The following is a 21,875-nucleotide window of genomic DNA, read 5'->3' as shown; positions in this document are numbered from 1 at the left end:
GTGGTAGAGGCATCCGATAGTGCCACGACAACAGCACAGTACAGTACGACACTTTCCCACAAGGATTTCAGCCTCTGTTGGCATCGTGGCATCCTCCGATAGACCGAGAAATAGCGGTACAGTCCATTCCCACACATGTATCTCTCCCGGATCGTGCTGATCGATGATGCGAGAGCGGGGAAGGAAAGCGCGCTCCAGCCAGCCGGCCCTTCCAGGAACATCAATAAATCATTGCACACCTGCATGCGGCAGCACGTGAGCTTCCATGTAAAGAACTCGACCTGAGAAACCTTGGAAACCTCCAAATGTTCTAGTCGCCCATCATCCACCTGCAGCTGCAGAAATTACGCAATGGTTGTTATGCCTCTCTCAATTACGGTTCGTCTAAAAGAGAGGGATCATGATCATGCTCCATTGTCTTCATCATCAGTATCATCGAATGGATCAAATCATGCACTCGTTATGCTCGAGCGTCACCCTGGTCGATGATCTTGTGCAGATCTCTGTCAATTCGAGCGGGCCAACATTGCGCCTTTCCCAATGCCCTGCAGCACCAGACCAAGATACCTGCATGCGTTAAATCCATGCAAGGTAGCCCACATATCTTGAACTCCAACACTGAGATGCTCCTCGGTCGATCGTCACACCATAGCCAGAGGATTGTGGGCTGGCTTCTCCGCACGAGCACTCCCGCAAATATTGTCTTCACGACTCGACCGTCGATAGTTCGCTTCGAATACACTCATCGCGTTCGAAGCCAAAACTGCCGTCTACCACAGGCCAAAATCCTCGACATCGGCGCGCGTGCTGGGAGGTTTGTGACACTTCTGCCGGACGAGATGTGCCTTGAAGTTGATGCGAGTCATCTATTCGAGAGACGAGACGTCTACTTGGTTCTGCTGAAAGTTTTGCGAAATATAGTTGCTCGTTGCGCACTTCCTTGAAATGTTCCGCTTTCTGTCCATGAAGGAACATATGACATGTAAGGCCTCGTATGGATAATCAGCATCAAGTATCTCGGTTCAGATTTGAATTCTCGCGGTAGAAACGATTTCTTGTGTTCACATTATCTGCCATCAAATCTCCCTCCCGGTCACACGACAGGGACCATGAAACACCGCGCTTTCACGGTCCTTCTCAACGTTGCTTGCGGACTGGTGTTCGGACAGGCAACAGTCTATACCAATGGTGAATCTGGAAATGGCCAGATAAAAGGCAGCGACGACTCGAAACACGCTGCAGTGCGACCTTTTGCCGTCAATCCAAACCGCGATGTACCCCATCACTACCAATTCGAGAATCATTCGTCTCGCAAGGGCGTATCATCGTCCTCCTGGAGTAAGACTGTCACTGTAGCTGTGTCAGCATGTCCCACCGCCACTGTCAACTCAAGTCATACAAGCCCAGGTCCCTACACAAGCAAGACCTGCCGCTCGATAGTGACCTCCACAACCCTGACAACCATCAAACCAATCACCACTGTCACCTACGAGATCAACCATGGCCGGGGCACAATTGACGGAGACCCGTTCACTTCGTATGATCACATCCAACTACGACCGACTACGATATATCCAACGACCCGGTATACCGTTGCTGCCACTTTCACGTCATTGGCTTTCGTCACCCCGAGCACAACCTTGGGTACCTTCCGTACCATCATTGCAACTCCGCCTCCTGACTTTCTGCCAATCTCAAGCACACTTCCGCAAGCATATATTGGTCAGAACTGGAACCGCAAGCGTTCACCACGAAAAGATGTATGCAGTCCTATGACCACCACCATCACCAAAAGCGTGATGTTGCCGACTGCCACGAGCACGGCATACACGACGCTTTCGGGCATCATCTACACGTTCTCCGGGCCGAGCCTCACCTTGGATGAAGTCGCCATTTCAAAATTCGACGCAACTTACACTGGGCCTGTGACCGTTACTGCGACAACACCTCAGATCGTCACGACATCACACCAAACTACGATCACGAAAACAATCACTCTACCCGTACAGACAGTCACTGCCACCACATCCTATGTGTACCCCGCCTGCGAAACCGACACCAACCTCATCAGCGCTGTACAGCGGGGTGCCGATTACTTCGGCATCATTGCTACCGCAGCGGAAGATATCAATCCTGATGGTAGGTATATCAGCAGTGAGGATTGCTGCATTCGCGCGTTTCGGCTTGGGGGAGTCGCGTATTGGCAAAAGACTGTTAATCAGCAATGTCTCGTCTATCGTGTCGCGGCAGACAACAGATGCGTGCAGAGCGGCCATAATGTGACGGTGAATGCCCAACCACTTGGCAATCCTTACAGCGAAGTCGGTGCAATGACTGGCAATGGAGTTTGTGGCCGAGTCACCACCCCAAACTATCAGCCACCGTCAAATGGACCACCCAGATACAAATAGGTGGAAGAATGGGTATCGTAGTACAAGATATTCCAAAAACATAACACTCGCTCAATATTCTAAGCAGCAAAATATATGTGCTTAGGTACAATCCATGGTTGGCTCGGAAATTGCAAAAAGCGAAGTGCTTGCCCGAGCACGGAATTGAACCGTGGATCTTCCCGTGTCATGTCGTACGAGCGGGACGCCTTAGCCACTGGGCCACGCGGGCGTGCTGTCTGAGTGCAGTTCTGCTTGACAGGTTGCTCGACGCCGCACACATGTTGAATATATACCGCACATCGACGCTGCGTCTTCATGGTAATCAGGATCGTGCTCGGAACACCCGTAGTCCTGCAATTGGAAACAGGATGGGAGACAAGCGTGGACAATTGCAGGTAGATCCGGATGCAATGGTCGCGAGCTTCCGAAGTGATCATGAGAATATGGACTGGACTGCAGAAAGGAGATGAATGACAGAGGCCAAGCGAAGGAATCTTCATCATCATCGGGAAGCTTGGACCCGATCAAGTGTTGGGCGTCTATCCAGCCACATCTAATTCTCGAAGAGGCTCGCGGTCTGGACGGACGAGTTTGGTGGACTGCGCATTGCGATCGTCGTCACCAACGCTCTTTTGACCTTCGATGCATTCCCACTTTGGTCGTGACCACAAGGCAGACGTTGTCTCTGATTTCAATAGATTTCAACATTGAAGTCGGCTTCTGATTTGTCAAATCATGCAACAAAGTCGCTATCGATCACTTCCACGTTCGCGGTTTGCGCCACAATTGTCTCACAGTCTATCGTTGAATGTTGCCCATGTCGCGCTCGCGTGCGCCCTCCATTGAACCCAGCCTCGCCGACACCCATCGGAGTCGTGCTCTTCCTGGCCCACCCCGACTTCGTCCAGGCAACAAAAGATTGATTTTGTGTGAAGATGGTGCGTATCTCCGTCCGTTCGCGGAGATGTGGATTACTCACACGTCGTCTATAGGATCCTGGCAAAACTCGGAAAGTGGCTCGCTCAAGGACTCCATAGTCATTCCTAGTAATGTGACGCGGCTGTCTCGTGCTATCAAGGCCGTCAGCAGCGATGGCATCCCTCAAGTCGTGAATTACCATTGGGGCGTAGGTGGTGGCGGAGGACTTGCCGACAAGCTTCTGGGTATCGGTGGAGGAGGTTCGTCATGTCTCAGATTGCTTCTGAAAATGTCCGACCATTGAAATTAGGCTGACTTCTCCAAGGGCTGTCTGAAATCGTCAGAGAGGGTTACAACTATTTGGCAACAAATTGGACGCCAGGCGATGAGATCTTTATCTTTGGATTCTCACGTGGTGCCTTTACAGCGCGCAGCATTGCAGGTCTGGTCGGAGAAATTGGACTTCTTACATCTACCGGACTGCCATATCTAGCCGAGATCTACAAGGACGTCCAGCATCAACATGATGCAAACTACAAACCTAAATATCCAGACCTGCCATTTCCCGACAAGCCGAGCGTCTCGGATCCAGCATACAAATCCGAATTGCGGCGCCGTGGCATGACGGTGCTGAATATACCCATCAAGATCATCGGCGTCTTCGATACAGTGGGCGCGCTGGGCGTGCCCAAAGTTGGCTGGCTCACACGTTTGGGCATTCAATCGGAAACCATGCGAGAGTTACGCTTTTACGATACATCTCTATCAAATTGTATAGAATACGCCTTCCAGGCTCTAGCACTAGACGAGCGGCGATTTGCGTTTCAACCAACGTTGTGGGAGAAATTTCCAGACAATCGAACAGTCTTGCGACAGACATGGTTTCCGGGAGCTCATGCCAATGTCGGCGGCGGGTACGACGAGCAGCAGGTGGCTACGATCACTCTTGCATGGATGATCGCCCAATGTGGCGACATGCTGGACTTTGACCCAGATTACATCCACGATCAATGGGATCTGGTCGAGGAGTACTACGAGAGTCGACAGCAAAAGGTTCGGCCGTGGTCTTTTGGCAAGATCTACGACGGGCTTGAGGGGATTTTCGCGCTGGGCGGTGCCAAGGTCCGTACGCCGGGGCGGTATACGGCAGTCGATCATCGTACTGGACGACCAACGGATGAACCTCTTGCAGACACGTGTGAATATATCCATGCTTCCGCGCGCGCCCGCTTCAAATTGCATGGACCCGGCGTTGGCGATAAAGGCGACTACGAGTGTGCGACCCTGCAGGACTGGAAACTTGTTGTGGAGGCCCCTCCGGAAGGGATTCGACGACCCGTCATCTTCTGGAAGTCTCGTGATCCCCAACCTGGCTTTGCAAAGACTTTGCCCGAAGCGCCGCTATGGCAAGCGGAGTTAGAATTGCTGAAATACGATGCGGAAACAGAGCAGGACGTACTTCGACCCCCACTCTCACGTCAACGCCGCGTTTCAAAGCGTGAGCCCGGGCGTCAAAGAAGCCGGCAAAGGAGCCGGCAAAGAAGCCGCCAGAGAAGTCCTTGAAGTTGAATTGAATTTACGAACAATTCATGAAAGTCGGATTTGCAGCGCTCTGTTTCCATCAAACTTTCATATCAGGCGACGCGTCTTTACGGAACGTAGCCTTGACTCGATGACGAGAAATTCGAAACTGCGATCCCGTTGAAAATAACTTTACACCTATAGCCAACATTGCACCCATCTCTGACGCCTTTCATACGTCGCCCGGCTTGGTGGTATCTTCACGGTACATTAGTGGCTCATCAACGCACTCTCAACAAAGGTCCGGAGCATACTCCTGACCTTTCTGCCAGGGCCCCGATGCGGAAGCCATTCATAGAGTGGACTGCAATCACGCCGTGGCAACGATGCCGCATGGTGTCAGATGAGACACTAACAAATGACAGCGTCTTCAGATCTGGTCCTTGCGGCTTGCGGGACAATGTCGCTTTTCGGGATAACTAACAGACGTGCACCATTTGGTGGCACCTCACGTCGGTGGCCGTTGCAGTTACGTTGCAGTTCAAATCAACAAGGCTGAGTCACAGGACTCACTTCGCTGACTTTGCTTTTCAAATGCATGAAGCTGAGACATCGCCGTCGCCGTGGCTAGACTCTGCTCAGCCGCGAAACACTGTATATTGTGTGTTGTAGCAATATTTGGATTTTTACCTAGGTATTGGAATTGGTTCGTAGCGCATGTAAAATCTGTATTCTCCGTAAAGTCCCGTGTATGGAATACCGAGAATCCAGCGAGCGTCAGTCCGACGATCATTTGGGCTTTGGTTTCCGAATGACAACTATCCCATCTTCTTGGAGCTGCCAGCCTACACCACCTTGAACAAGTTCTTCAAAAGTACCGCCTCCAGACCTTTCAACGAATGACTTGTCTGCACTCATATAGCTGCGTCCGAGACACTTCAATGCATGTAATCGTATCCGTTCTGCGGCGAATTCGACAATGGCACGCTGGTAGCCATCAATGGCACGCATGATGCGCCAGAAACGCACCCAGTCGTCTTGCACCAGAGCATGCAAAGTGCTGTTGACTTTACGATCGCGGAGCTTGAACTTCAGCTTGATCGCATATGCGTCTGCTAGTTCGTACTGTCTGCAAGCAAGATCGAGCACATAGTAGCCTGCAAACTCATCGAGCTCTGGCTGGGAAAGAGCAGTGTGCGGATGAATGTGAAATAAGAGGTAGAGAAGAGCTGGTTGATACGATTCCCACGAGCGCGTCAGGATACTCGCATGTATCACAAAGATGTAAGCCCTCTGCGCGAAACTGTCACGTCTTCTGGATCCTAGAATGCCCTCGCGAAGCTTTCGCATGGCCATCAGTATGGTAGGCAAGTCGCCAGGACGATCGGAATCCTGTACACGTGCAGCGCTGGAGAGACCATCTGAAGGTCCGCTTCCTGAACCTACGGATGACTGGTTCGCAGCCTTTGCAGCACGATCCTGGATATGGAGTGATGCGAATGCCGCTTCGAGCTCACGACCACCGCCGGATGAAGCACAGAATTTCATGTACCGCTCGACGATCTTGCTATAGTAGCTTTCTTGTGTTTCAAAATCATGTAGTCTCCATCTTGAATTAGCTTGGATTCGGTCATCGCCAGAACATTGAGCGTGCACCTAGTCTCCCCCTTGGAAGGCAATCCATAAACCTCCAGCGGGTCGATGACTGCGGGTTTCAGTCTGCTCCATGCCCCTGATGGCCCGCGCCTTGCTGGCCCACGTTGCGAAGACGACATTGCGAATGTTTGCGAAAGGGTCCTTCGGCTAAATCCAACAATTTGGCAAAGTCCTTCGGCGCAGCTCGCTTCCAGGTTTCGGGAATATAGAAGCAGAGCAGGTGCCAGTGACGAGGAAAGAATAATGAACAACCACTTACTACCCCAGACATGTAACAATTCGCCCAAACTTGGGTCACACTGTTGATTAGGGTTGCAATATCACATCAAGCAATCACATGGCATTACACCACATCTCTGGAGGCGAATAATAATTTCCATTGTCTTCACCTAGTAGAAAGGGCCATAGTCTGGCGACAGCATACAATGATCGAAAGGCATTTCTGCTGAAGTAGCAACCAACCCAAAACGGGTTGGACGGGGTACAATGAGGTGTTTGACAGGGGCGCCGCCAATTTTCAACGATGTGCCAATGCTATGACGTAGGCCGTAACGTACACCTTGATCGATCAATGTCGTTAGGAATGCGAGTATCTACGAATGTAATGTTAGGAATGGGCCGAGGTGGTCTTGTTAGATATACAGCCCGACTTCAGAAGTAGACATCCGGTAATAATAATCCAACTAGGATAGCTTCAAGACTGCTGTAAGACTGCCACATGATGCGTGCTCATGCAGGTACAATAGGGGTCCAGGCTACCATCGAAGGATGATCTGAACCTTGAAGTTGAGCGGGGACCACACTTCCCGTCCTTCATCATTTCCAACACTAGCATTGATCAAACTGCCGCCAATGACAGACAACGTGAAGAAACGAGGCCCGGCCATCAAGCCTGAGGATCCACTGCTTGTGCGGACTGAGAAGAAAGTCGAACAGGCTCTGACCCTTCTGTGGAATGATCTGCCAAAATGGATGCAAGACAATCACTACGTGCACAGCGGCTACAGACCTCAGAGCAACTCGTACGCCCGATCTGCGAAGTCGTTAGGCTATTTGCACAATGAGAGTGTCAACATATGGACGCACCTAATCGGAGCCTTGATGGCAGCCATGGCAGCATCGACTTTATTCGTCACGATCCGACCCCGATTTCTGGCTGCAACCACGGAAGACACTATTGTGTTCTCGTGCTTTTTTCTAGGCGCAGTGATTTGCCTGGGCATGTCAGCGACGTATCACACTATCGCAAACCATTCGCCGAGCGTAGCAAAGTTCGGTAACCGGCTAGATTATTTTGGGATCGTTTTCCTCATCTGGGGAAGCTTCATTCCTTCCATCTACTACGGCTACGGAGAGGATCCCAAGTTGATCACGCTGTATTGGACGATGGTGAGATTACGCACATGTGTATGCGCGGTCTGACCTTGTGCTGATCGCTCAAAGATATCAACCATTGGTGCTGCTACCATTATCGTCGTTCTCCACCCCAAGTTCAGGACGTCTGAATGGCGACCATTCCGGGCTCTGATGTTCGTTCTAATGGGGTTGAGTGCGGTTATCCCTGTTATCCATGGGCTTCACCGCTATGGCTATGAGCAGCTAGAGCGGAAGATAGGCCTGTCATGGTTGGTAGGTCAAGGTGCCATGTACGTGCTCGGAGCTGGCATATACGCTGTAAGTCGCTTTCCAACATGTGGAAGCTCGAGCTGCACTGATGAAAAGTATGGACAGGCCCGGGTGCCTGAACGTTGGGCGCCTGGCAAATTCGACATATGGGGCAGTTCACATCAGATCTTTCATGTGCTGGTAGTCTGTGCAGCGGCTGCACATCTCGTGGGACTGCTGAAAGCGTTCGACCATGAACATAATCTGCGTAACGAGTCTCGTCCTGCGCTCAACATGCTCTCGACATCGAAATGGCTACCCCTTTAAAGTCGGGTGGATGCCAAGGGGGCTAATCTGGACTCGTACATCAACCAGGTGGGACGGGTCGTTGCTCTCTGTGTTTAGGTGGGAACTGTAGGTAAGAGCCGCTATACGTCCGCGAGGGATGCAGTTTGATCTCCATTGATACTTACAAAACACTTTTACCAGGGCAGGATCGCAAAGCTTCACGCACGAGATCTCCAAACCGATGCAGATCGGCCAGCGAAACGCATGCAAAGCCAAGCTCATGACCCGCAAGCTGGGGCAAACAAGCCCGGTGCACAGCACGTATTGGAGTGTACTTTCTTGTCCCCTGGTGTAGAAAATTGCTAACAAGGGTACGATGCCACCAAATACATTGTTCCCGATTGCACTCCCTGACATCATTTCATGCACTCTTTGTATAGTCAATAAGCCATCTGAACGAAATCACGAACACGAGAAGCGTGCAGGAGGACTGTAGGACCGTTCCACCGACTAGATTCGTCAGGTGTTGGGCTTGGCGACAGGGTACGAGCAAGCATGCAGCCTGACTTGATCGGGTGATACAAGAATAGCACTGACGCCGATCATGAGGATAGTTTACCATCCACTTTATTAATCCTTTGGAAATGTCCGACGCTACAGGTGTACACACTGGCGCGGTGATGACAGTAAGAATAAACTGGTGCCGCGAGAAGGTGCGGCGCGGACATGCACCTGCAGGTGTAGGTTGGCAACACGCGGCTAGGGCAGGCCCATGATGGGCAGATGATGATTGGATCGGACGGTTCTCCTAGCTAGTGACGTGCGGTGTGGAGGAACCGGAACGCCCTTCGATTTCGTCGCCCGTTGTATGAGCCCGTGTAAAACAACCTGAAACTCTCTCCCAGCACTGTGCGACCCGTGGACGATCCGGATGGAGCAGATGTTTGGTAGTGCGGGTCCATCTCGGGTCAAGGTGCAACCGTGAAGACGGGCAGGTAGGCTGGCAAGCAGATCAACCTGTTGCAAATCGACTCATTCATCGTCTCCTCCTTGGCTAGTCCCTAGCTACAGTACGACGCGTGTTTCTTGTCTGTCGTCCAGCCGTGGAGCATCACATCTGCCACACACTCGTCGTGTTGCGTTGGACACAAGCTCGCTGCTGTCACCTCTAAGCCCATCCAAGCATGATATCGCGTGACTTCTCCTACATTGGATGATTCGGAACTCACATTATCTCTTGTTTCACAAGTCGGAGCTCTCGACCGCATTGACCTCGAGATCTTGATCAGATTGCATTCCTCGCACGACCTTCGGCACGAACGGCATCGCCATTCTTCGCCTCTCGCTCGCAACTACATCATGTATTCATAGCGGCACATGCGCAGGGTGATCACTGCCCACTCACATCCTGCATCATCTAGGATTTCCCTCGGGATTGGCTTTCATGGCAGCTCTTCTGCTTGACAGAAATAGACACCGTAAATTGCATACACTATCGACCACCACGATGCCCCTGGAACAGCCTCGAGGGCGGCCGAAAAATCGACAGGCCATGCCCGAATCTGCCTCACAGGGAACACAGGGTCGTTTCGAAATTCCTCGAGCGGCATCGTATACATACATCGGCAATGCGGCAGATCAATATCTTGTCAATCCTACACCTCTTGTCAATGTCAAGATTCTGGCTTCGAATGGAATTGTCGCTATGGAAGAGGAGGCCGTTGATCATGTGTCCCCGGTCTCATCTGGTTGGAATACTCCGGACGAGAAAGGCGTCCTGAGCATGGCATCACCGAGGCCACGGGATATTGTAGAGAAACTGACGATGGCTCTGGAACCTGGGTCCTTGCGCTCAAGAGAGGGTTCCATGACTCTGTGGGAAGGCGCTGACGCAAGAGTGGTCACACATGGAGATACTGAGCTAGTCGATCCATCTACTGCCTCGAGGAATTCACCCAAGCCGGTTCGACGTCGACCATCACTTGGTCAATCAATATCGAGGCACTTCAATCGACGATCATGGTATCAGTCCCGCCCTTCAACTCCGTCCCGGACGCCTTCGCCCGAAAAGACTGTCCTGGAAGAGTCAACGGTGAGTCCAGCGGCCTCGGCAACGATGGCTGACTCGCGTATGCCGGCTGCAACTCGAAAGAAGTCGAACCTGGGTGAAAGAGCACGGAGTAGACCTGGGATAGAGAATCGGCTGAAGAAGGCTGCGCCAATGAACATAGATCAGCAAGAATCTACAGAAGCATTGCCACGTAGACGAGACATTGCGCAAAGATTGACGAGGCCTGTGTCGGAAATACTGGGATCTACTGCAGACGCAGCTGCGCCTGAAGAAGCTTCGACGGAGTCACGTTGGCTTTCTGGGCTATCCCGCCTGCCCAAGTCATTCTCAACAGATAAATTGCCTGCGTTACGGACAGTTGCCAGTCAGGAGTCGCCCCTTAAAGCCGCGCCGGTGCCGCGAATCTTGAGCCCTGAATCGACGACGAGCAGCACATTTGCAGTCCTCAAAAGAAGGGATGAACTGTGGAGCGTGTTTCGAAATCTAGACGCAGAGTATGCCAGATTTGCAAGCAAGTCGACAGCTCTGAAGGCGAATGTGGTTCGATCCTCGTTGCTGCCATTTCTTAGATCATACGCTAACCATTCATCGAATCGGAATCTGAGGCCAGAGGATCTTGATAGGAGGATCAACATCCTGAACAAATGGTGGACCGGACTTCTGGAGATGCTGCACGGCCAGAACAATCAATCAATTTCAGGGACCGATCGCCCAGTCACATTGGACGCTGTGATGGGTATCATGGATCGACCAGAATGGCGATCGGCGCCATCACCATTCTGTCCAATACATCAGCTTTCCACAGACGATCCTTTGACCAACAGTCGACCAGCGAGCTCGAGTCAGGAAAGCCCATCAGATTTCCTGACTGCGTCAGTGCACCACAATGTCAAAAACATCTTCATTCAAAATTTGACATCTCAAATGGCTTTTGTGGTAGATAAGATGTCTCTTCGCAACGCCTCAGCCAGCCTGGTGGCGTTCTGCGGCAAAGCGATAGCATTTGCTTTCATGTTCGTGCCCGGGCTGGCCGATGTGCTTATCAGATTATGGCAGGTCCCTGTAGACACCCTCGGCCGTGTTCTCAACGAGAACGATGTTAGCAAGTTCGACACAATTGATGATGTGATGTACGAGAATGTGTCGACTCGATTCCCTCCCCCCTTGCACACTCTCGGATTCAGATCACTAGCTACCTACATGCGACAACTGCGCACATCACCTCTTCTACCTCTAGGGACTACTGATATAAACTGGCGGGGAGCTTGGTTAGATCGTTGGACCGGCCGGGAGAGTGATCTCTTCTACGTCTTCGTTAAGCACTTTCATATCCTTTCCTCGGATTTCCTGCCATTGTCCTCTAGCAAGCGGGATCGTATTTGCAGTCCTGGACTGCTAATCGTTCAAGCACAGATGCTAAGAATGTTCGATGCATCGCTCCATCGCATTGCAAGCGCTGCACCACAAGATTTAACAAGCAACTCCCCAACATTTGACGATCTACTTGCCGACCCGGACGCTATTGCATCAACGATCCCCTTCGCACCTGCGAATGCGATCAGAATAATGGCGGAGAACCGGCTGATAATGCTTGTCCGCGATTTCCTTTCCGAGCGAACCTGTGATCATCCGATAGCGAGAGATCTCTTTGCCCGATCCTTCAACGATCTTCTACAAGCGTCAGCCCGTAGGGTATCAATATACGACCATGGCGCATGCTACACACTCCTGGACTTTCTCGAAGAAGCCCTTGTCATAATCGTCCGCTACGAACAAGCTAGAGGAGCATCGGGTACGATCATCAACTCGAACTTTTGGCAGAATGTGTGCAAGAGGATGATTAGCAGCGAGAATACCATGACTGAAATTCGTCTCTACGCATTTCTGTACACCATATGGCCCACAGTGGTTGTGGACCCTGAGCGCCGGAGAGACCTCTGTCTCGGCCTCTTACTCGACGAGCATGTTTTTCAAAGCCGGTTCAACCACTGGTGTCCGATGGTCCGAGCCTATTATATGCGACTGACATGCTGGCGCGTCGGTAGGTATGACGGCGAGTCTGCAAATCCAGATGACATCGAAATTCTTGAGACGCTGCTTAAACGCCTGCGAACAACGTGGTCGTTCTTCCTGCACCTCTACGATGCAGCGCAGGGCGACTGGCGGAAACTACCAGTCACCAGCCCTTCTTATCCCACTCCTGGAAGACGATTGCTGATCATCCGGACGGATGCAGTCTCCTCGCATCATGACCATTTTCAGTCGTTCGACGCCATTGCGACAGCACCGACGCAGCGAGCGCGGCTCAATGGTTGGAAGAGAGTCTCGAGTGCTTCTAACTTCAACGAGCACGAAAAGCGACTTGATTCTGAGCAATCGAGGCCCAATTCGGATACAGACACTTCGCCAGAAGAGGGTTCCTTTGGTGGCTTCATACGCAGAATGATTGGTTCGCGAGCGAGGTCTCAATCACAAGAACCAGCTTCATCGACTGCTAGCAGGCATGAAGCCCTACCATCCGCAGACTTAGACATTTCCATGTCGATGCAAAGTGGCGGCGCTTACCCTTCGATGAAACATGGAGCCGCCACCGAGAAGCCTGCGTCGAGATCGCAGTCAGAGCTCATGAATAGACCACGGACTGAGAGTTACAGCTTCAAATTCTCGCTCGAGTTCGTATCATCGGCCAAGACACCAGCACCGCCTCTACGACTATTTCCTCCGCGATTGCCAGGGCCAGCGCATGAGCTTTTGCTCGCACGCTCCACAGATCCATCAAACCCATCGGCGTCAGCACAATCTCTCTTCACACCCTGTCGTGCCGTCGCGCCAAGCGACCAAGATGTCGCACACGCGCGATATTGCGGACGAGCCCTCGCGGAATGGACGATCGTGGTCGGCGAGTGCCGAAGCTTTTTTGAGCGTCGGAAGACGGAAGGCGTGCCGAGTAATCGACGCGTAGAGACACCTCTGCTGGGCGTCGAGGTCTTCCGACGTCCGACGTAATCACAACTGAGCATATTGCTCGCAACTTCCCCCATACGGGGCCCCGAGCATAGATCTCTTTCGGAATTCCTTCTCCTGCGTTAATGCTTGACCTCTTGCATACGCATTTTGGGATAGCTCTGGCTTGGTTTGAGCAGATTGCTACGAAGCACTTTTTTCATCCTCACGAACCGCATATTCTCTTACTCCTTTGTAATCAGTATGAATAAGGCCAAGGTGGATGGTTCACATTCCCTGTTTGGCGAGAGAACGTAGAATGCGGCCCTGCTCTGTGCGACGCGAGAAATAGGGTAGCCTTGCAGCATTGAAACAACAAGCTCCAACTAATTCACTGTAGTATGTGTGCCATGGTAACTGAAGAATAATACATTGATATCATATGCTTGGCTGACTCGATGTACATAGTGTCAGCTGGTCTGTGCAGTCAACGACGTCGATTGAGAAGTGCTTTTCCGAGCCTCAATCTCTACTGCTTTCTCGGGACGGAATGCCTTTTGAGGGATAAGATAATATCCTTTCTGGTTGGCCACCACCCGCAATCCGGATTCAAGGGTAAAATCGCAGCTATAATGCGTATGGCCAAATCCCCAAAGCACCACAGCCGGATTCGTCCAGCATTCCTCACTACTCAGGTCGGTGACGAAGCCCGAATCGACCTCACTGATAGGATACCTTGGGTTCCTGGCCCGCGGATCTGCGCAGGGGCTGTGATGAGTGAAGATGACAACCTTCCTGCCCGACTGCGCAATCTCGGAGACTTGAGTATTGAGCCAGCGTAGATCCTCCAGATGCGCTTCGACGTGGTCGCCGACGTCCCAATGCAGGATATCGCGGAAGTCCACCAGACGTGACTGGATGGCTGCGGCGTGCTCCGACGGAACGTTGGTGAATAATGTGCAGCCTATGATGGTGATTTCATCTGTCAGGTCGAAGCGAGTCTTTTCGAGAAATACGAACTCTCCGACGCTTGGGTCGTTCGATCGGAGTCGTTGGGCGTTTCTGACGAATTTGTTCATCCTCTCCTTTGCGAAGTCCATACTGATGTGGTAGGGTTCATGATTGCCCAGGAGGAAGAAAACGACGCGATAGCGGAGCAATTGACGGACAAGGAATTGGATCAAATGCTCTGTAGCCACGTGTCCGATGTCTCCTAGCAATGCCAGGTAGGGCGCGGTCTGTGGGAAGTCATACTCGTATGATGGATGGGTTTCGAGATGGAGATCGCTCATGATCTGTATTCTGCAGATGCTATCGGCTACCATGATCGGATCCTGTGCTATTCTTCTCGGTCTTGTCACTCATGGCTGCCTCTTTCACGTACGAGATGCAGCTCGTCTTTGTTGTACGAATGTTTTGCCATTCTGGCAGATTCTAGATAAGGACGACATGCCGACTGTGCCGCTGCCAAGATGTCGTCCAATAAATCGCGCTGCCCGTCGTCCGCAGGTGCAGGCTGTACTTGTCACTTACATCGGAGGGCCACGCGACGTGTCAAGGGTAGCAGATTTCAATGGGGTCCGAAACAATGGAAGCAGCCCTACTGAAGTAGAAATGTCCGCCTCCCGTGGTGAGGGCATCTCGAGATCGCGGATGCTATGTCCGCGCCATGATGCGAATCAGCTATGTTGACAAATGTATTTGATATCCCCTGACTTCTGACTTCCATGGTCGTTCGATGCTACACTGTGCTTGCTCTTGTACTTCAAACGTGATAAGGGTTTTGAGATCCTGGAAGAAGTTCATCACAGTCATACATTCACTCGCGCACGCGCCGCCTGCCGCTGTCTCACCTCATCACACACGTGAGCGGCGATGATCAGGTGAGGGTGATACGTATCGTACATATATCACATTGATGAGAGCAGATCAATGAGTCGTTGTATATTCCGACATCCCTACTTATTTACAAGATCATCAGGCAGTCTGCACGTGTATACGTATATTCCGTGCGGACTGGCCTGCGAAGATATAAATCTTCCTCGACTTCTGACAGATCATTGAGAATGATCGGGTTTCAACACTTCGTGACCAGGGTAAAGAGAGAGGGATAGGGTCCACCATACAGTCATGTCATAGGTATCCATGGTATCCTGGAAATCGTAATAAAGATCATCTGTGCACGGCGCTTCGGCGTCGCGCAGTCGAATTTGTCGTATCTCTGTCTCCCTGTCGGCAATGTCATCTCGTGTGTGTGCCCGATTGTGTGTGGACGAATGGGCAGCAGAACCCACAACAGGGCAGGACAAATTGTATGCGCCCAATACCACACTACTCTGTCCAGCACACACCAAACAATCCCCACCCCGCCGCCGCCTGCACAGACCTCATAGCATCACTATTGTACTGTACGTACGTAGGTTTGTACTGATCGATGTTCGCACCAGCAACCAGCACCACCACTGGTACTAGCAGCAACAATAGCAGTACCAGCCGGAGAAGTGCAGCATGGTAACAGCATTTCTTTGACCTACTGACGATTGTTACCACTACCGCTATTCCTCATTCTTGTTCGTCTACCGTCAGGGTTTTCCTGCTGTCGTGCGCACTCTTCAGGCTGCAGTCTGTATCTTGTCTGCTGCCGAAAGGGCGGCGCTTTCATCACCTCTCCCAATACTGCGCGCTGTCATTGTCGCCGTAAGTTTACACTCCCAACACGACGCCTACAGCATGGAGTACAAGCCTCAGCATAGCGACCTGGATGGGGACATCGCTATGGAGGATCAAGATCCTTTCAACCAAGCCAAGTATCGTCCTGCGGCCTCGTCGAATCCCTCCACTCGCCCACCATCGCAATATCTGTCGACCAACACTCCAGACGAACCAGGTTCACGCGCTGCCTCCCGCTATTCTCCCATGACCACCAGCACACCCAACACGCCATATCACGGTATCTCGAGCCCTCAGCAGCAGCAGCAGCAGATGGGCCACTACACTTCGTACACACCGCAACAGCCCTCGAGGCATTCGCCCAATCGCCAAAACCAATACACTTCACCCACACAGCAACGGTACTATGCCTCGCCGCCCTCCTCTTCTCGTGCGCACACGTCACAGCTACCGCCATTGCAGTCCAGCTTGTCTCCTGCCTCATCCTTCTATCCGCAGTCTGCGACACAACAATTGAATGCTGTTTTTGGCCACGAGAATGATCCTCACAGGGCGGGTCCGCAAGCACCTGCGCCAGAGACGCCCGCCGATGTTGTCCCTCAATTTGTTCGCGTGCATGATATTTCCCATCTGCGGCCGCGAGTCAACGCCCAACCGCCATTCCGCCGCGCAAACCCCGAGGGAGGCTTCATCAGTCCCTTGCAAGCACTCACAACACATCTTCCGGCGACATACCGTATCTGCAACCCGTCATTCCAGTATGAGTCGTCGCGCAACCCACGGCGTGTCTTGACGAAACCCAGCAAGGGTGTTAAAAATGATGGATATGACAACGAGGACAGCGATTACATTCTATATGTCAATGACATCCTGGGATCTGAGGAGACGAATCACAAAAATCGATACTTGATTTTGGATGTGCTTGGACAAGGTACCTTCGGTCAGGTTGTGAAATGTCAGAATCTGAAAACTCAGGAGGTGGTTGCTGTCAAAGTGGTGAAGAACAAGACGGCATACTTTAATCAAAGTATGATGGAAGTATCAGTTCTCGATCTTCTGAATGGTCGAATGGACAAAAATGATGACCATCATATCCTGCGGCTAAAGGATACCTTCATTCATCGGCAGCATTTGTGTTTGGTTTTTGAATTGCTGTCCGTCAATTTGTACGAACTCATCAAGCAGAACCAGTTCCGAGGGTTGAGTACAACATTGGTTCGCGTTTTTGCGCAGCAGCTTCTGAATGGTCTCTGCTTGTTGAGCAAGGCGAAGCTCATTCATTGTGATCTGAAACCAGAGAACATTCTCCTAAAGAAGTAAGTGCGCTGCAGTGCGAATCAAGAGTCCCAGTCTAACAATGGTCACAGTCTCGAGAGCCCGATCATCAAAATCATCGATTTTGGTTCAGCGTGCGATGAGCGACAGACTGTGTACACATATATTCAATCGCGGTTCTATCGGTCACCGGAAGTACTCCTCGGACTACCATACTCCGCTGCAATCGACATGTGGTCACTGGGTTGCATTGTTGTGGAGTTGTTCCTTGGTCTGCCACTATTCCCTGGTTCATCAGAGTACAATCAAGTTTCTAGAATACACGAGATGCTCGGCCTCCCACCGAACTGGATGCTGGAAGTCGGAAAACAATCAGGCGAATTCTTCGAAAAGGTGCACGATGACTTCGGCCGCCGGACGTACAAGCTCAAACCAATGGAGCAATACGCACGAGAGCATGGCAGCAAAGAGCAACCCAGCAAGAAATACTTCCAGCAGACCAAGCTTGATGACATCATACGATCATATCCCATGCCGAGGAAGGGCATGAAGGCCAACGAGATGGAGCGAGGTGAGTAATGATGGGCAATGATGACTAAATGTGGATCGCTGACAATGCGCAGAAATGGCAAACCGGGAAGCATTCATCGATTTTGTACACGGTCTCCTAAATATCAATCCTTTGGAACGATGGTCGCCACAACAAGCTCGCACGCATCCTTTCATTACTCAACAGAAATATACCGGACCATTTCAACCACATACCAGTCTTAAAATGAACAACAGATCACCAGCGCCTGGGGTGCAGCAACAACAACAAGCAGAGGCACTCTCCAAGCAACGCGCACAGGCACAAGCGGTGCAGGTGCAGCAAGTGAACAATGCTGCGTACACCATGCACATGAATCCTGGCGTTCCGAGCTATCCCACAACTCCGCAGATGCCGCAACAGCCTGCAGCATATCAGAACATGTACAGTCCTGCTCACACCGTGGCACCACCACCATACCCATCTGCGCAGCCTGCTACCGCGTATGGCCAGCCGATTCCCATAATCCAGCAGCCTCCACCAGCGCTCAATCCGTATGCTCAACAGCAAAACCAGGCCATGTACAATCAAGCCTCTGCCCGTGGAGCTCGGCAGCGTGCCAGCACTATAGACGGCAATGGTTCGAATGGAATCCCAGCTGCGTTGCAGCGTGTTGTCAGTCATCTGGATCCGAATGCGCCCATTCGCTTGCAGCCCAGCCCGGCATATTACCCACCACCGCAAGAAGGCCAGAGCAGTGCAGACATGGGTAGTATAGGCCGCCGACGGACTAGTCGGGCTGGTGCATCTGGTCAGCCTCGTCATGGTGCCAGCGACTCGCAGAACCGAAATTTCGTCCGGATGCTGGAGGATCGCACACTCGAGGAAGGCTGGAATGGTGCAAGTAGCAACCCCGGTGGTTGGCCAAATGTCTAGAAGTGTGTTTAAGACAGACTTGATGTCTCAATTGTCCAGTCACACTGCCGTACCCCAGATCAACTAACTTTTGGCAAATTCATGTCAAATTGAGCGTCAGATTGGCATCTGCTGACTAACGCCTTGTCAATTGCCATTTCTGAGACCATTCTGACTGGTCTTGCACTCAACATGCATACCTGATGGGCGGTATCGGTTCAAACCACTGCTTCGCACGTCTGCCACGTCGCCACTGGCTAGTGAGACGACAATTCGAAGGTCAATACTGTGGCAGTACTACGACAGGATTGTGGAGGCATCTTTGGATGGCAGCGCTCTTCAGTAGCGAGTCTCAAGCAGTCAGGGCCTCCAAAAGAATTCATATCGGCCACTCATCACTTCCTGCCCTTGCGAAGAAAGCGGCAAGTGCAGATCGTTCACGACGTTTGACGGTCACCACAAGAATTGTGAGGATTCATTTCGCAATCTCCCGTCTCCATCCACAGATGCCATTTATGTCACGTATTAGCCCTTTTGCATCGACGCCCAGCAGAAGGTTTCGAGCAGCATGCTTGAACACGCGCCAAACGCAACCTTGATCAAAGCACAAGTTGAACAACAGGTTTCTCACAACAATTCGTCTTTCGTAGGGAGACAGTCGAGCGTTGTTATTTATGGGATAAGCCAGTGTTGCCCTGGCGTCACAGGAACAGAACGATGCATGTGTTGGGACCTCTGCAGGGACTCTCGCTTTGGGATATGAATATGCAAAATGCAACAAGAACAGTATCCCGGATTTTGGTGCATCGGAGGACGACGCCACATGCATGCATTGAGTTTTAACGAAAGCCGCGCAACAAAGTAGGAGAATACCGAGTCGTCCGCCAGCAAAAGCGGAGTGTCACGTTTCGACTCGATAAAGAATGCGGTCGTCAAATTTACCGGATGCTGTTCTCGGGTTTGCCGAAAGTCTATGTATGATGTACCGTCTCAAATGAAAATCATGATCAAAAGTCTTTTGCGGACCAGGCCTTGCTGTCTCTCATAATCTTCCCAGACGCCTCCCTGCCCCAGTGGCACACTGCGAAATCAAAGGAGCGATTCGAGGCTCAATGCAGATCGATATCTTGTTATGCTGGGTCGAATAATGGACTTTGCTTTGTGCATCTCTGCTAGCTCCGTCAATATATGAGGCAATATTGTGGCGCGGACAAGGCGCAGCACTCGGCCACTTGCTGCGGCATGGGTGTAATGAAATGTGCTGCATAGTCTTGCGAGTATCCTGCGAAGCAGCAATTTCGTCTCGCTAGATTACATCCTTGATGCATGCTCTGTCCCATTTTCGCTGTCTGACAGATTCTATGCCAGCACGGTCCGTTTGTATATTTCATGAAGCGACATCATCGCCAGCAGAGTCTTGATCTTCTGCACTCATCCCTTTTGTGCTATGGATAAGTTGTCGAGTGTGGTGGTCACAGGTTCGACCATAGTGGGTACTGGCAAGATCTCTGTCTTGAGCTCTCGATTCTTCTTCGGTTTCGGTTCAGGTGCTGTCCCAGGGGAAAAGACCCGTCAGCGATCGGTCATCGAGATTGAGTATGCAGAGCGCTGCGATACGTCCTTTATCTGAAACAGTCATGACCAATTTACCTTTCTCGTTTTCTTGTACGTAGAATCTACGCAACAGCATGATGGCTTCCTCGCGGAAAATGCCACCGTACACCGGGTATGGCTTGTCCACGCCAGCATCCGAATGCATGTTCATCACACCGCCGCACCCGCCGAAGCGATCATTGAGACAGCCAAAGTAGACCGTGCGGATTCCGTATTGTCGTAGTGCGGATGCACACATGATGCACGGCTCGACAGTCACGTAGAGGTCGGTCTCTCGGAGGATGGACTGTGGATGTTTGGCCATGATCTCCGCCAGAGCGACGAATTCAGCGTGGCGAGTACCCTGCGATGCGAAGGTATGCTGTCAGCGAATCAAGTCGTTCACTGGAGAGACGCTTGCAGCATTTCGTGGTTTGTGGCTTTTCGGAAAGGTGTGACAAAGTTGAGACTAGGATGCACGTACATTGAGTGACGCGTTTGTGCCATTGATGCCGCGGCCAATGATCTCACCGTTATGCACAAAGACACAGCCGACTGGAGTCTCGTCAGAGGCGAGCGCAAATTCTGCCATCTCTATGGCGTTGCGCATGAATGCTTCATGGTAGCTGCGATTGGGTACCGGGCCAAAGACCATGATTGCTTTGAGACAAAATTTCGTTGCGAAGCAGAATCGCCCTTGCTGGGATTTGACTGGCTGTCTGAAGATGTAGCTTCTCAAATCGTTCTTCTTTGTTCAGCGGAAACCTATCTCACTTGTCGAAGATGAATCTTGAAGTTTGTGGTTGTGACGGGTAAGGATTGTGCTTGAGTTCAAGGATGTTCTCGAGGCGAGTGTCACGGGATGTGACCAACTACGTCTCTGATGAAGGCAGGTACCGCCCGTGGGAGTCGCTGGATGCCGCAAGAGTGGGTGAATGGTGAAAGTGGGAAACCTTGGAAGCTTCCGAGATTGACATCAAGTGAAACAAATATTCTTCCGACGGATTCGCTAGCCTGACTACAACACATCACGATTTTGCAACGTTGACAGTCACAAACTTTTTGGAACACTTCGACGACACCATCACCAATCGATTGGAGCAAAAATGAACATAGTTCACATAGAGACAATTTCATTCGAGCTGTGTCGCTTCAACAATCGCCGCTCAGATATGCAACAAATCCCAGTTGAACGCCTGGCTTTCGCCCGAAAGAGATATGAACAAAGAGATATGAACAGTACAAAACAGTTCGAACATTCCATGCTCCACGAAAGAGAATCCAAAGGGGACCCCCCCCCCGTCCTGCATCGTTACCAAGGAACAGCAAGAGATGGATGTATAATCCTGCGTGCCCGCTTCCCTCGCGATCGCAGAAGATCCAAATAGATGGCTTCGGGAAATTAAAGCACCGATGACGCCGCCCACGCTCAATTGTGTCCGACGAACAAGAAAAAACAAGCAGATGGAAGAAATGATTCCTGAAAAGACATGATGTT

General features: G+C 51.4%; 8 protein-coding genes and 1 non-coding gene across 9 annotated transcripts; 6 read left to right on the top strand and 3 right to left on the bottom strand.

The window, feature by feature from the left end:
- Positions 1 to 275: 275 nt before the first annotated feature.
- Positions 276 to 1,027, top strand: K489DRAFT_104458 (uncharacterized protein). Its single transcript, XM_033598850.1, has one exon. The coding sequence runs from the start codon at positions 486 to 488 to the stop codon at positions 942 to 944; it is 459 nt and encodes a 152-aa protein (XP_033463070.1). The 5' UTR covers positions 276 to 485; the 3' UTR covers positions 945 to 1,027.
- Positions 814 to 2,441, top strand: K489DRAFT_104463 (uncharacterized protein). The gene is made up of 2 exons (XM_033598851.1): positions 814 to 982; positions 1,046 to 2,441. The coding sequence occupies exon 2, from the start codon at positions 1,110 to 1,112 to the stop codon at positions 2,409 to 2,411; it is 1,302 nt and encodes a 433-aa protein (XP_033463069.1). The 5' UTR covers positions 814 to 982; positions 1,046 to 1,109; the 3' UTR covers positions 2,412 to 2,441.
- A 99-nt stretch (positions 2,442 to 2,540) lies between these two features.
- K489DRAFT_t8 lies at positions 2,541 to 2,622 on the bottom strand. Its single transcript has one exon. It is a non-coding gene; the product is annotated as a tRNA-Thr (tRNA).
- A 380-nt stretch (positions 2,623 to 3,002) lies between these two features.
- On the top strand, positions 3,003 to 6,405 carry K489DRAFT_392391 (uncharacterized protein; the record flags this gene model as incomplete). Its single annotated transcript, XM_033606735.1, has 4 exons — positions 3,003 to 3,331; positions 3,386 to 3,571; positions 3,637 to 4,809; positions 6,239 to 6,405. Exons 1-4 carry the CDS (start codon positions 3,202 to 3,204, stop codon positions 6,403 to 6,405), a joined length of 1,656 nt encoding a protein of 551 aa, XP_033463068.1. The 5' UTR covers positions 3,003 to 3,201.
- Positions 6,406 to 7,340: 935 nt separating this feature from the next.
- K489DRAFT_313617 (HlyIII-domain-containing protein) lies at positions 7,341 to 8,420 on the top strand (the record flags this gene model as incomplete). Its single annotated transcript, XM_033600950.1, has 3 exons — positions 7,341 to 7,877; positions 7,932 to 8,162; positions 8,220 to 8,420. The coding sequence occupies 3 exons, from the start codon at positions 7,341 to 7,343 to the stop codon at positions 8,418 to 8,420; spliced, it is 969 nt and encodes a 322-aa protein (XP_033463067.1).
- A 2,182-nt stretch (positions 8,421 to 10,602) lies between these two features.
- On the top strand, positions 10,603 to 13,458 carry K489DRAFT_312493 (DUF1765-domain-containing protein; the record flags this gene model as incomplete). Its single annotated transcript, XM_033600870.1, has 1 exon — positions 10,603 to 13,458. One exon carries the CDS (start codon positions 10,603 to 10,605, stop codon positions 13,456 to 13,458), a length of 2,856 nt encoding a protein of 951 aa, XP_033463066.1.
- A 407-nt stretch (positions 13,459 to 13,865) lies between these two features.
- K489DRAFT_312525 (ser/Thr protein phosphatase) lies at positions 13,866 to 14,720 on the bottom strand (the record flags this gene model as incomplete). The annotated part of the gene is made up of 1 exon (XM_033600872.1): positions 13,866 to 14,720. The coding sequence occupies one exon, from the start codon at positions 14,718 to 14,720 to the stop codon at positions 13,866 to 13,868; it is 855 nt and encodes a 284-aa protein (XP_033463065.1).
- A 913-nt stretch (positions 14,721 to 15,633) lies between these two features.
- Positions 15,634 to 18,805, top strand: K489DRAFT_367293 (kinase-like protein; the record flags this gene model as incomplete). The annotated part of the gene is made up of 5 exons (XM_033602854.1): positions 15,634 to 15,645; positions 15,740 to 15,803; positions 16,019 to 17,381; positions 17,433 to 17,911; positions 17,964 to 18,805. 5 exons carry the CDS (start codon positions 15,634 to 15,636, stop codon positions 18,803 to 18,805), a joined length of 2,760 nt encoding a protein of 919 aa, XP_033463064.1.
- Positions 18,806 to 20,283: 1,478 nt separating this feature from the next.
- On the bottom strand, positions 20,284 to 21,292 carry K489DRAFT_428464 (cytidine deaminase-like protein). Its single transcript, XM_033608338.1, has 2 exons — positions 20,862 to 21,292; positions 20,284 to 20,741 (listed from the first exon to the last, which is right to left on the bottom strand). Exons 1-2 carry the CDS (start codon positions 21,030 to 21,032, stop codon positions 20,328 to 20,330), a joined length of 585 nt encoding a protein of 194 aa, XP_033463063.1. The 5' UTR covers positions 21,033 to 21,292; the 3' UTR covers positions 20,284 to 20,327.
- Positions 21,293 to 21,875: the final 583 nt, after the last annotated feature.

The sequence above is a fragment of the Dissoconium aciculare genome (genome assembly GCF_010015565.1).
Source record: "Dissoconium aciculare CBS 342.82 unplaced genomic scaffold K489scaffold_2, whole genome shotgun sequence".
NCBI classification, from domain to species: Eukaryota; Fungi; Ascomycota; class Dothideomycetes; order Mycosphaerellales; family Dissoconiaceae; genus Dissoconium; species Dissoconium aciculare.
This window is presented reverse-complemented; position numbering and strand designations above follow the sequence as displayed.